Source organism: Phalacrocorax aristotelis, chromosome 1 (assembly GCF_949628215.1).
Source record: "Phalacrocorax aristotelis chromosome 1, bGulAri2.1, whole genome shotgun sequence".
NCBI classification, from domain to species: domain Eukaryota; kingdom Metazoa; phylum Chordata; class Aves; order Suliformes; family Phalacrocoracidae; genus Phalacrocorax; species Phalacrocorax aristotelis.
Window position 1 is genome coordinate 46,362,285 of NC_134276.1, and position 13,991 is coordinate 46,376,275.

Sequence of the window (13,991 nt, forward strand, 5' to 3'; positions counted from 1 at the left end):
CATGACAGAAGATTATCACGGACAAGATGTTCAAAACTGGAACTTAAAAAGATAGCTTTACAAGCCTAAAATGAGAAGGACTTTTGTTTTCAGGAAAAAAGTGCTGAATTAAGTAAAACAAAAATGAAACCTTAAATTCTCAACTTTCAGTTCCACTTTCCAAATCTTAGGTCAGACACTGCTTAAAGAACAAAAAGAACACCAAACCCAAAAAAAAAGAGACCAAGACTTATCTGAGGCTGCATAGCCCATGTAGGCTGGAGATAATGAGGCCGCTCACCAAACAATTCTGCATTCACTGCGAGCCTTTAGCATCCACACTTTGAGTCATTGCTTTTCAGTGTCTCACCCCATGAATGAAATTCTGGCCCACACAAACTTCGAGAAATTTTTTTTTTGTCTCTCTAAGACTTGTTTTCTTGGTAGAACTGGGACAACCTATCTTTCTCATGGAAAACAGCATTACCTCTTTCCTCTGCAATCAAAGTACGCTCGAGCTGATCCAGTGACCAAACTCTGCAACTCTCCCATTTCCTGCAGAATCCCTAAAAACCCAGAGCCTATCTTTTCTATCATGTCTGTTATACCTGTTCAGAACAAAGCTTATCAGATGACTCAACCTGTGCAACATTTGAATATGAACTGCAACAACGCTGTATATACGTAATATGCCCAGAATTTGCTACCACTCAGCCCATGCTCCTATGGCACATAAAAATCAAAGCACAAAAGAAATATGAATGTAAAGTTCACGAACCTTCTTCTTCAAACATTTCTAACTTACATTCTTCAATATAAAGTCTTACAGAACATGATATTATTACAGCATAAAAGGCTCCTCTGAATAGCAAAAATGAAAGACTTTATACTGATGCCTTGTTTTTCAGAATAAACTGTCTTAACGGCCTTGCTTTACTGAAATACATTATCTAACAGACAATTAGCACACTCTTGGAATAGACAAACAGTTTTGACTTTGAGCCAATGCAGCAAAGACAGAGCAGGGATCTGGGCTATAGGCAGGCTGCCTCCGGCTCTTGTCTCTGTCCCTCTACCTCTCCAGTTCTTATCACAGCTTTACTTTGTCAGCAAAATGCTCCGTTATTTCTGCCTCGCCTTGAGACAGGCTAGTCACCCTAACACATAGTTACGGCAGAACGCCACAGCTACAGATTATACACACACGAGCTAAACGCTGCTGAGGTCTGTGCACCAGGACATTTTTCTTTCACAGTCAGCTTGGATTAGTTTTGAAACCCTGTAACAACACATTTGGATCATTGCTTACAAAGTTTCTAAAATAAATACAAAATGCATCCAGTAAGTTCTTGCTTAACTGGAGAAGACAACTATCTTCACTAATAAGAATCAATTATAGTAGAATTAGGTTTAGGATGTCAGTTCAGGTTAAAAAAATTTTTTAAAAAAATCCCCAAACCAGGCTTATTCGTGTTTCAAGAAGAAAATGCACACTGTAGATCAGCATAATAATTAAAAACAAAAAAGTGCAGAAAGAGATTAAACCACAAGCCTGTCTCTCAGAGAACAGGGAACTCAAGGCAATTGTCATACAGCATTGATTCGTTTCACACAACTAAAATCTGGTTTATAGAATAAAATCAGTATTTCATGGTAAAAGTGTGTTAAAGTTGAGTTTGAAAACGCTAATCAAAAGGGCTTTTCTTGGTGGCTGGGAGAAGGGTATGCCTGCTATATTTACAAACTCTATCTTTTGGTTTAAAACAAAAAAAAACAACCCAAACCAAACAAAACTCTGTTCCTGGGATTGTGAAGAAAATCTGCCAAATATAAAATGAGACAATGCTGTCATCTATGTTTACAGACAGCCTCTGTGCATCCTAGATAATTCTGAAATGACAGCAATACAAAACTAAAAAATCTCCAGCTGCCATTCAGAAGCTACTTGCCAGCACAAAAACAGACAACTACCCTCATCCACTTCAGCTGGCTGTTGCTTTGAAAAGTTCTGAGGAGCGGCAAACACTGTAATAATTCTGAAGGAAAACAGTCCAAAACTTCTGTTCCCATACTCATCAGTCAGACGGGTCCAGAAGTTTTCTCTCCCCATGTAAGGAAAGGGCAAAAGAAAGAGACCCCCCCCAATAAAAGCATCTTAGCATCCAACCCCATAATGACAGCTGAGCGCTGGGTTTGACACCATGCCAAAGTACTACTCCAGAACAGGAGCCGATCCACTAGCTCCTACTTTCCAGCTCTGCCTACTAATTTGCAGGCTTTCAAATAAAACGTAAAGATGTTTCATGATGCCTCACTCTCTGTTTCTTCAGTCACGGCAAATAACATTAAAAGGTGTTATCTTACCACTTGATGTTATCAGAGCACATATTGCATTGGCTTTTTATTGGTCATCTGCTGAAGAAATTTGCAGGGACTGGCAAGAAGCATTGCTTTTTATCTGCAAATAACATCCCCTTTTGTGGTCACAGTCAGTGCACGTGCATCAAAGACACTGTGCAATATCACTGGTGGACAAAGCAATGGGCTCGAGGCCAAAATTTTCATTCTCAACTACACTGTTTTTTTGAATTACGGCGCTAGCACTAACCTCTCGGAAGTCAATCATTACCCTCTCGCTTTGATAATTTACATCCACCATTAAAAATTACAGCTAGCTGTCTTCTAACTCAAAGACCACACGACATCTCCTGTACCCTTCCTTCATTTCAAAGTGACCTAGCATGCTGCTGAGCTTAATGCCACCAAGAGGGATAACACCATGGCTTTGTGGTCATCTCTGGCTAGCCTGAAGTCAGTATAACTGCTGAAAAGGCTATCCCACCCTTCCCCTTCTTGGCCACTCATTGCTACCTTGTGCCTCCAACCTACCTGTCTTGATGTAAACGGTATTAGGGTTGCATAGTAAAGCAAATCAGGGAAGTGTTTTGGAACTAATCTGGCAAAGGTGGGGGAAAAGCAAGTTTAACCTCAGCCAGTCAATTCCCTGATCCTGTTCACCGGGCGGCTGCACAAACAGCTGTGCTGCCATGAGGACAAAGCCGAGAGGAAGGAACAGGGCGTCGAGGCTTGAAGAGGAGAGGATCACTTCTCTCAGTAGCGATGCCGACTTGCATTGGCTGGAATTGACTGTGGCCTAAGATGGAAAATGAGGTCGTCTTAAAATAACAGCTGTGAAAAATACTTTCTAAGCTAATATGCACCACAAAGCTCACATAACCAATATGAAACAAGCATGTACTTAAAGACCTCAAAAGCGTGCAAGAACAGTATCTATTTTATAACAATTAAGAGACTCAAAAGGAGATTTTTCAGAGCTAGCAACCTGCAGCCTGATTTCGTCCACTGAGGACTAGGCTTAAGCACAGATCAACAGCTAGAGACCTGCACAGACTTAGCCAACCAAGCCTCAACCATTAGTAACGAAACCTGGGAAGGAGGAAAAAAAAAAAATCTACCTTCTTTTCTTCTTGATACCTTAAAAAAACCTGCCTGTTAGTCAGACACCTGTGAATCACGTCACTGGCTGTGCATCCACTACCCTTATTGTAGCTCTTTGTCTGGAAATCATGTGCTGAGTAAACCTCACGTGAGGGATTTATTAACGATAGCACGGCTAAAAAAAAAATCTTGCCAGATAAGATTTGGACTACATTGTCAGAACAAGACAGGAGTTTATGAAAGAGAACTTGTTCATACCAATAACTTCCTTCAATAGGAAGGCTTTACCTATAGTGTCAGTCTGATTTCATTCCATGACATAAGGACATTTTCCTCCAAGAGGAAAGGGAAGACATATGGATAAAAGGTTTAGGCAGAAACGGTCTCCCCACTGTAAATGTACACAGTATTTTGCAAGTTGACAAGAGTAATAGGGATCCACTCCCTTACAGCATGAGGTTGTCTTACAAAGTCATGGTACCAGAGCAGACCTACCCCAGAAATAGATTTGATTCAGCATCTCCTGCCAACAGCAGGAGACTTGGTTCCCTTCTGTCCATATGGTCAGACTCCTTAAAAGGACATTTCTGACTCCTCCCTTGCCAGACATGATCCCTTCCATTTCACGCTCCTTCTGCGTGCTCTCTCCTAACTCTGAGTTCCCTTCTGGCAGAGCACAATGGTGGCAGCAGTTGCCAAGGCGTTAACCATAGCTACCTCCATTTGGGATACCTCCTGTCCTATCTTTGACAACAGCTCAAGCCACAGCTATGCACACAATCTAAATCCCTCCAGTATTAAAATCTCTGGCAGTATGTTGACTCAAAAATTAATATACTGAGAACTTTTCGGTTATTTTCTTAATACTTCCTACCCTCTTCACTTAAAAAAAAACCCAAAACACCCACAACCCAAAGAAACCCAAGCAACTGTTCAGTACATCTAGTATGTCAGCTAAGGGGCTTCGGTAAAATCCAGCATTTCTAATTGTGCATTTTTCCCCCCATACGTGTCTGTGAAAACTCAGGCAGAGATGTCTTAGCTTACTCAACCAAAGGATTCTTATGGAAAGGCCTTTTTCTCGCTGTCACCTTGCCAAATCAGCGATCAAACCTATTCCTTGAGCCACCATCTCTCACATACTCCTCACAGGGAGGAGAAAGAACTCTGCTGCACATTGGCCGCGTGAGCCAAAGCCTGTTAAAGTGTCAGGAAAATACAGTCTTACTGTTAGGCCTTTTTTTTTCCAGTTGGCACTTTATCAACAATGTCTCCACCCAAACCTAGGGTTGACTGTAGCACTACTGAGTGTGCCTGAGCACGGCCAGGTGTCCTTAGCGTGACCTGTGAGCACAATAGGGCCCACTGGTCCCGAACGATGGTTTCCACAACGCCGGGGGTCGGCGGAGCCCTGAAAGCACCATGTGGGCTACTCGATTCCAACACTTACGCCACCGTAAGGACGGTTTAACACAAATTCTGCATTTTGCTCGCAAAATTGGGCACTTTGCGCACAACAATGGTGCAAAAGTAAACTATGCGCTTGCCATTGAGCTCTTGTGGGACACGAGGCGGCCCCACGGAAGAGGGACAGAGGAGAAGGAAAAGGGGTCCATCTCCCGAGCACCCACGTTTTGCAGAGGCTGGTACCCCCGGCCTGGCAGGCGGGTGCGCCGTGCGTTCGGGGCAGGGGGTGGCACAGCAACCCCACGGCCACGCGGGATTGTATGTCGTGTTCCCCCCCCCCATTTCCCGCGACCCCCGCGGGTGTTGCAGCCGCCCGAGCAGCTCGGCGCGGTGCAGCCCCGGGACGGCTGCTCCCGGGAGAGCCCAGCGGGCACGGCCGGCCCCGGGCAGGCTCGCCCCACCCCACGGGGTGGGGTGTGGGGAGGGTTACGGTCTCGCAGCGCCCCTCAAGCGCAGCCGTGCCCCGTCCCAGCACACCGACCCCCCTCCGCGGCTGGGGGCCCCGTCAGGCGAGGAGGGAGAGAAGCAAAGCGGGGTGTGTGTGTGTGTGTGTACCCCGGGGGAGCGCCCCCTCCCTCTGCCCCCGCCACTCGCCTGGTTGGGGTCGGTGGCCCGGAAGACGTGGCAGGCCATGGGGGAGTCGGGGTTGTCGGGCTGCGCCTTTATCAGGTAGGCGAAGTAGGTGAGGTCGTGGCTGTTGTGGATGAAGCGGGCGATGTGCTGCGCCTTGTGCTCGAAGATGAAGACGGCGGGCGCGGGGCTGGCGGGGCGGCCGTGGCCGCCGGCGGCGGGCGCGGAGCCGGTGCCGGAGTCAGTGGCGGTGCCGGAGCCGGGGGCGGCGGGGCGGCCGGGACTGGCGGGTCCGGCGGGCACGCAGCGCAGCGTGGGGGAGCCCAGCAGCAGCAGCACCTCGCGGGCCGGCACCCCGCTTCCCACGGCGCCGCCGGGCTCCGGCCGCTGCCCGCGGCGGCGGATCTCCGCCATCAGCCAGGGCAGCATGGGCAGCGTTGTCCGCCTGTCCAGGCACGACGAGCCCACGTACCACAGCCTGAAGCGCTTCTCCCCCGGCGCCGCCGGCTGCGGCTCGGGCTCGGGCTCCGGCTCCGGCTCCAGGGGGTGGGAGAGAGGCGCGCCCTCCCCTCGCTTCTCCATAGCGGCGGGTTCCCGGGCGGGGGGCGCGGGGCTCCGCGGCCGCTTCCCTCCGGGCGCCAGGTGCAGCCGGCGCGGCCTGCGCTCGGCCCGGGGCCGCAGCTAAGCCCGCATCCCGCCCGGAGCGGGCACGTCCCCGGAGCCGCGCCGCCTCCCTCCCGGCCTCCCTCCGCGCCGACCGGCCCGGGGTCAGCCCACGGGGCGGGGAAGGGCGGCCGATTCACCCTCCTCACCGCCCCGGGGAGGAGCGGGGAGGCGAGGCGACGCCCCGCCGCCCCCGGCCGAGGGGCGGGACGGCGCCGCCGCCGCCCGCGGAGATACAGACGAAAATACGGGGTGGCGTGGGCCCCGCTCCGCCAGTGCTGCCGGCCGCTCCCTGCCGCCCCGCGACGTGACCGGTCGCGGAGGGAGGAGGAGGAGGTCCGCAAGGGGAGGAAGGCCGCCGAGCGGCGGAGGGAAGGAGGTGGGAAGGCCGCCGGGGCCGCCCCCCCATCCCGCTTGCGAATGCTCCGAGGGTTTTTTCCCGACTTGGTTTTGGTGCTTGGGAGCTGGAGGGGCGCGGGGGGTCGAGAGGAGCCTCTCCCGGGCCGGCGGGGTCCCGGGGCACCCCCCGGCCCGTCGCCGCAGGGCTCTGCTGGACCCGGTGCCTCCCCTCCGGCCTCTGCCCCCACGCGGGGAGAAACAGCCGTGCCGCAAACGTGCAGAGGCACTTCCACGGCTGAGTTACAGCAGTGTCTCCCTGTCAAGTCCGGGATTAATTACAACTGATTTTAAAATAATTTTTTCTAGTTTTTTTTTTTTTCCTGCTTAAGCTTTTAGTTGTGGTTTGTCGCCTGCGCCCGGCCCCCCCCCTTCCCCCCCCCGCTATCGCGATAACATCGCTTTTTGTCAAGGAAAAATCCGCCACCTACTGTAAATATTAGTTACCGGTCTCCTCTACCTGGGAAAGCAGCTAGAGAAAGCTTTTTCTCCCAGTCCTACAGCATCCGTATCCATCTTGTAGTTGTCAGTTTTAGTGACTGTCCTTGTGTTTAAATCTGTGGACATGGCGGGGATAATTCCCAGGAACGTGCTACTGTGGCCACCATTTTAACCCTGTCTAGAAAAAAATAAATCCGTAGCTTGAGCTGAAGAGCACCTCCGTGCAGTTGGAGGCTGCGTGCTAGATCGGGCAGAGAGGGGTCACGCAGCAAAGCAGATCACAGCCCACAACAGTCTGAACTGACACAGAAATCTGACACAAAACCATCGCGTTAGCAGTATTTTAATAGCATTACAAGCAACTACGCTCATTTCCTGAGCAAAGTATTTTGCTCTTTTTTTTCCCCAGTTCAATCGTTTGGTTTATGCGTTTTTGGTTTATTGGATGCAATTTTCAGTTTTAACGCTCTGACTTGGGACGACCTCAAATATACCTGCTCCCACAGCATCCTAAAATGAGCTATTTTTAGAGCAGGGCAGGTAATGCAAAAAGTCTTTGGTAGGCTGGACACCGGCTTTAATATTTGCTGCGGTGGCTCAAGCCAGAATGGAATTGCTTTCCCAAGCTGACTGTTTCCACACACTTTTAACATCTGAACTGTGTTGTCATACAGTACATTTTACAAGTGAGGCAGGATAATAACAGCCAAATTTTTTGCATCACAGACCTAAAATATTGTCCCTCAGTCTGCGCAGTTAGCATTAACCCTTTAGCTGAGAATTTTACTTGAGATTTTGTGTGCCAGCACTGCGGGATGATGGTGTGGGAGCCGCTATGATCCTCTAACAGCACACTTGGGAGAAGACCCGTTCGCTTTCTGGCGGCAGCGCTGGTGCTGGTTTAATGCTGTGTTGAAGTGCTCCTCGCTTTCTGCCAGTTCAGTTCCGTGAGCCGCCTCTAATTTAAGTGACAGCGCTCATAGAGACGCCGCTGTTGGCACAAAGGAAGCGGGAATAGCTGCTCGGGGGTGGAGAGGGCAGCAAGGTGGCTCGCTCCTTTGGGGAAACGGTTGGTTGGATGATTCATCTGGACCGTGAAGCTGCGCTTGAATGCATAGACCCATTTTAAACTACCTGGGAAGTGAACCGAACGCTGGGTTTGTACTAAAGTAGCGGCGAAACCCCCTCATGCGTTCGGTTGGAATGATTTTAGATGGGATAACCATGAAATGGCTCTAACAAAGGGGGAGGCTGCAACATAACTGAATTGCTGCAGCTGCTTGCAAACACCATCTCCCAGGCTATCAGATCCCTTTGCATTATGTTTGTATATGACCTACCAAAACCAGGTTGCGGACAAACACCTAGGATTTTAGGTGCTGTGGAGATATGAATAATGAATAATAACCAGGAAACGTGAACACAGTCATGTGAATACATTTTAAAAAAAGGCAAAAAGAGGCTGAAATTCTTTTAAGCAATCACAGATCCATTGATGTTCTCACATTGTTCAAACAGAGCAAGAAGCCTTTACCTGAAGACGCTGCAGAGCTGGGTTTTCAGCTGCTAAGGATGCACTCAATTTTTATGACTTATTTTATCAGGTAGAAGTGCAAGGAACAAAATGTGGAAAATCAATTTGAAATTCTTAAATTATCACCTTTGTGCCAGTTATGTAAAGCTGTTTGGTTTCTCCTTCAGTTGGGTGATTTGCTTAATACGACGTGAGATCTGGTTATTTTGACCTAATTCCTTTTTATTATTGAATTCTTTACACAAATCCCTTTTAAGATGAAATTAATCTATATAAACTCTGCCACTAATATTTTAACTACCTTCAGAATCAAATTCTTAGATGTTAATCCAAAGTTTTTGTGCTTTCTTCTCGTTCAGCTTTTTATGTCTCTCTCCATCGATTTCTCAGAGTAATCCCACTTAGCCGTCCATTACCTTTATCCATTTACTTCATCATTTCTTTCTTATCCTTTAATCGGCCTACCACTTTTCATCCCCCATCTCGTTAATAGTGTTTCATTAGAAACTCAGTCCTCTAGTTACGTAACTTTCCTTCTTGAAGTCGGTCCCTTTTTCTCATTTGTTTCCAGCCGTAAGACTTCATGCACCTTTAAGGTAAAACTTCCGAATTTCTCTCGTATTGAGCATGGTATTCCTTTGCTCGTGACCTCTGACATGCTTCTCATGTCATTTCTCCCCTAGTGTTTAAAACTGTAACAGTAACAAAAGCATCATTCTCTAATTCTTTGCACAATGTAGTTAGGAATTAACCTAAACTACATAATCCTTATAGCTCAGTTAATGGGAATCAGAAACTTTGGGACAGAGAAGAAAGCAACTTTCCATAGCCCTTATCCACAGAGCTTTGCAAATACATGTGTGTTCTTGACGATAGAGCAGTTTATCTCCAGGTCATCCCAAATGGAAAGAAGCGTAAGTGCAGCACCCGTGCAAGACATGACAGGCAATGCCTCTGACGAAAGGCCACAATTTTTTAAAAATTCCTTCTTTTATTATTATTATTGGCCAAGCTTCTTGAGACAAATTTTAAAATTCAAAGTGAAAACTATATTGGAATATGTAAAGTACATAAAGTGCTATGCTCAGTAATTGCCATATCATGTGCTGCAATACATGTTCAGTTGGTCAAATAAAACCAACCACGTACCCAGTCAGACCTTTCTGAATTGCTGATAACCTGCCATTGACTTTTGTTGACTAAACAGACATTAGATGCAAAATCTTCCAGAATAAGGTATGCTGTTCAAGTCCCAAACACAGATACAGTTAACTAAATGCAAGTAGATGCCTCTGAGCTTTTTGGATTCAACGTGCTTGTCAGCGGAGCGCTACATGTAAAGATTATTTTTCCAAATAAAAAGCATATTTTCCTTCTGTTTATGAAAGGAAGTATGTTTTGTTCATTAAGGCAACACCTTGATAACGTCTGCTGTTTCTGCACGTGGCACCGCAGGAGCCATTTCATGTATCAGATCTGGGTCATCGGTTCATCTTCCGTGTTCAAAGATTTAAACCTGCAAAATGGTAAGCGACCACAGTTCTCAGTAATTTCTTCAGGAGCGGAGAGACGTCAGCATCTCACGTGGTCAGACTGTTAATTGCTAGTAATTATCCACCCCCTTAAGCTTTCTAGCCACAATTTTAATTGCAGAAAAAATTATTAAGTTATTAGAGGAGCTGTAGACTTGACTTTACAATCCCATAATTTATGCATAATTTCAACCCCTTCATTTCAGTAACATGCCCCGTAGCTGGAATTGCTTCTCATCCTACGGCTTTTCTAAGAATGCCGTTGCTTGACACTCTGGGATTTCAAGGACCACTACCACAGCTAAAAAATAATGCATTATTTTTAATTAGTCAGATTTTATTTTACTATCCAATCACTTTTTAGTAAGATCTGAGAGGTAGACATTTTTACTTCAGAATGTATTGTATTGATTTAAACTACTGAGTCTTACTTGAAGACTCTAATGCATTAACTTTTGGAAATATAATTGAAGCATTAGAAAGTAAGTTCAGTAGACTGGGCATATTACCAAGGCTTTAAACTTTATCTGTTAGAGGAACTCTGTTACTATTAAGTGTGTAAAACATCACGAAAAAGGTGTATTTTGCAGGATGTATAGAGGGTTATTATAGTTCAAAATATAACGCCAAACATTTGAGGAAGACATATTGGTCTTGAAGAGACTGGTCAGTAGCAGGGGACACTCACTGCAATGTGTACACAATAAAAATGATGAAAAATTAATCTAATGGGGGTTGGGTAGTTTGGATTTTTTTTCTTCTCAAATGGCACTAATCCTTTTTGATCATAATGACAGGTAATAATTTGTTCTGCCAATAACCACTCCAAAACAGACTTAGGGGAACTGGAATGAGCAAAGTTCATAAGAGAATAATCCCTAGCTAGAAATTTCATAAACACCTTCAGAACTTAAGGCGACCCAGCACATTTTTTGCCTGTCTTCAGTGTATTGTTATTCAATTTAATGTAGCGCTGATTAAGAGAGACAGTGCACTGAATTATTATATTTCTCTTCAAAGAAGCATTTGATCATGGAACACATACTTATTTTTGTCAGTTTATTCATCTAATGGTCATCCCATGAAACTTTCTGGCACAGCAGACTTTGGATCCAGCGAAGAACAACAAGGTTTTTTCTTTAAAACTGCTAGTCTTGACTTCTGTGTGCTTATGTGTGATTATAGCATCTTTTCAGGTGAGAACATTTGTAGTTAGTTTGTTTTTTTTTTAAGGTTCCTCCCCCAAAAAAGGGTGTCAGGTGAGTTTACTAAAATCCCTGTTGCTGACATAATACAGAGTTTGGTGGCTGTTAGCAGCTCAGGCCAGTTGCAAAGCTAGTTCTTACAGGAGACAGAGCAATTTCTGCAACAAGAACTTCCACATTCCCAATTATTTCTGCTTTCATATAAAGGAGACATTTACTTCCCTACTATTCCCCAACTGCTGCTGTAACATATAAAGAGCAGAAAAAATGAGGAAGAGGAGAGTACTGCAGCTGCCGGAGCCTACTTCTCTCCCTGTCAGTGCCCACTGCCTCTGCCTCGTTTTGTGATTTGGACGGGATCCTGGTACCCTCCAGCTCTCTAGAAATGGAAACTAAGGAAGGATTTCTTGTCATTGCCAAAGCTAAGAGGAACATCTTAATATGATTCCACAAATGCATTGTTACAAAGGATGAACCACAGGCTAGAAAGGTTAGCAGATCTGTAGTAGAGTGCAGAAACAATATAGAATAGAGATGCTTTGCAAGGCAGGAGTACTTCAAAGGTCAAAAATTATATCTCTGCAGGAGGAAAATGCAAATATCATTAAGACTTCAACAGTGTATCACTATTAAAAATGTTATTGCAGTTTCACAGCTCGGTACTGTATGGCTGGTAGGAGAAGGTACAGCTTACCATGAACAACAGGGCACGTGTAGTCCCAACACAATACCAGCGTAGCTGCCAATAATAATAATTAAAAAAAAAAATAACAGATGGGAACCCCTTAATCCTCTTTCTCATCGTCCTTGACTCTCCCCTAGGTAAATCGACATCTGTTGTCTTGACTCGGTCGACTGCTGAGCATCTCATCTTCCCACGTTCCAACCGCGAGAAGCAGCATTGCTCAGCACACCAGTGAGTTGTGCAAGACACGCACCTACGTTCCTCTGCTCATTTTAAATGTAAACTTTTAACACCCCTCTCAAGCTTCACGCAATGTGGTTGCAGCATCCAGTACTTGCCAGTTCAGAAGCATCACTGGGAAGGAAGCCTGTCTTGCTTTAATTTGGCCAAGCTCTTAGATTAATATTTTTTTAAAACACACCCGTAATCTGCCTAAGACACAGTAGTGATGACATTCTAGCCCCATTAATGGGGAATGGAATAATTCTTTGCAGGTCCAGTAGCACCAAGAACAGCAGAACATTATTTTTCAGATTCAGACGTAATAATTCACAGAGGAATTAAGCAACAGGGCCACTTCCAGCAGCAGAGAAGGGTATTCCTAAGTGTGGCCTAAAGACACTGAAAACTAGGCTGCGTGACAAAATGCGTAAGAAGGATTTTAGAGAGGTTAAACTGCACGAAAACCTTGGTAGAGAAATGTAAATGTGTTTTATATGAACAAGATACAAATCTAGAAAGATCTGTTTAAGAGATGGATACACAGGGAAAAAAAAAAGTAAAGTGAGAAATGTAACACGCTATTTAAAAAGCAAGTCATAATGCAGAAATGTTACTATAAATTACTGTTTTAAGCTACTGGAAATATACAATGTATGGTATATATTCTGTTATTAAAATGCTGAATGTTGTTTATGTCACTGGAAATCTTTATGCTCATGTTTTTAATAATTAACACAGAAGTTAGAGTATTTCCCTACAACATAAGGAGTAGGTTGGAAGTTATGGTGACATGGATGCACAGTTCCAGATACAAGCTACAGGGGCCAACACCAGAAGACCTGGTCCCATTGTCAGACATGCTCTCAAAGGATTACTGTGTATCAAGACTATGTAGCACTGCCACCTGGTGACCGATGCTATGACAAATTCCTCTTAAAATGTTCTATACCACAGAAATTTATTGTATGAAATAGAACTTTCCTTCATTTTTAATATGCGTATTAAACCTTACTGTTCCAAAGCTCAGTAGGTGAAGTAGAAAACTGACACGGAAATTTCCGATTTATAAATATAACAATATTTGTAATGTAAACACTAACAGAATATTTGGGAAGTTTGGCACCTACAAATACTGAACAGAAATGGTTCTCAAGTCAGGGCAGCTAGACTGTAATTAGCCATAGGAGGAAAATGCAGCACAAGGAAGAGGAAACCCAGAAACACCAAAATTAGCCTTCACAGAGAAGATCAGCAATCTCACCTTCCTTACTTCTCCATGATACAAAGTCATGAATAACAGACAGATCCCAGTAACTCCATTCAAATGGCAGGTCATTCCTCCACCTACCCTCAGAAAAGCCTCAGAAACAAGAGTCACGAAGGGTTTCAAAGCATGCAGGACTGGGTGCAAGGAATGCTGAGGATCATCCCTCTGATGTGCATGCTTCCTCATGCACTCAGGCACCAAGTCTGGGACTGGATGAGCATGCATGGACAGCTGTACAGGAGACATTTGGCCAAAACCACACAGTGACATGCAAATCCAGTTGTTTATGAGGTGACTGAGCCTTAGGAAGAGAGGACTCTAGCAGCAGCATACCATGTGAGCTCAACCCAGGTGAGGGCACTTGCTGTGTCAGGTACTGACCTGCACAGATCCAACTTCCGAATCGAGTGAATGCCCAGTAAGCGAGCAGCCCAACCAACAGCCTTGTAACATTTTACTAGAAATCTGTCTGGGAAATGAGCACTACCATCATCAACCACAGGGTACTGGATAGGGTAGAGGCTGCTGAATTTTAAGTCCCTGCCCCTGTTGCAAAGGTTCTTCAGAGATG

The 13,991-nt window shown here is 45.6% G+C and overlaps 1 protein-coding gene and 1 long non-coding RNA gene across 3 annotated transcripts in view; one reads left to right on the plus strand and one right to left on the minus strand.

Moving 5' to 3' along the window:
• TBC1D4 (TBC1 domain family member 4) overlaps positions 1–6,173 on the minus strand; it is a 117,488-nt gene extending 111,315 nt beyond the window's left edge. For both annotated transcript variants that reach the window (XM_075088567.1, XM_075088558.1), the window contains exon 1: positions 5,500–6,173. In XM_075088567.1, coding sequence (XP_074944668.1) covers positions 5,500–6,057 — 558 coding nt within the window. In that variant the 5' untranslated portion in view covers positions 6,058–6,173. The remainder of the gene's footprint in view (positions 1–5,499) is intronic.
• On the plus strand, positions 5,489–12,851 carry LOC142055120 (uncharacterized). Its single transcript, XR_012659816.1, has 3 exons — positions 5,489–5,574; positions 9,920–10,035; positions 12,069–12,851. It is a non-coding gene; the product is annotated as an uncharacterized LOC142055120 (long non-coding RNA).
• Positions 12,852–13,991: the final 1,140 nt, after the last annotated feature.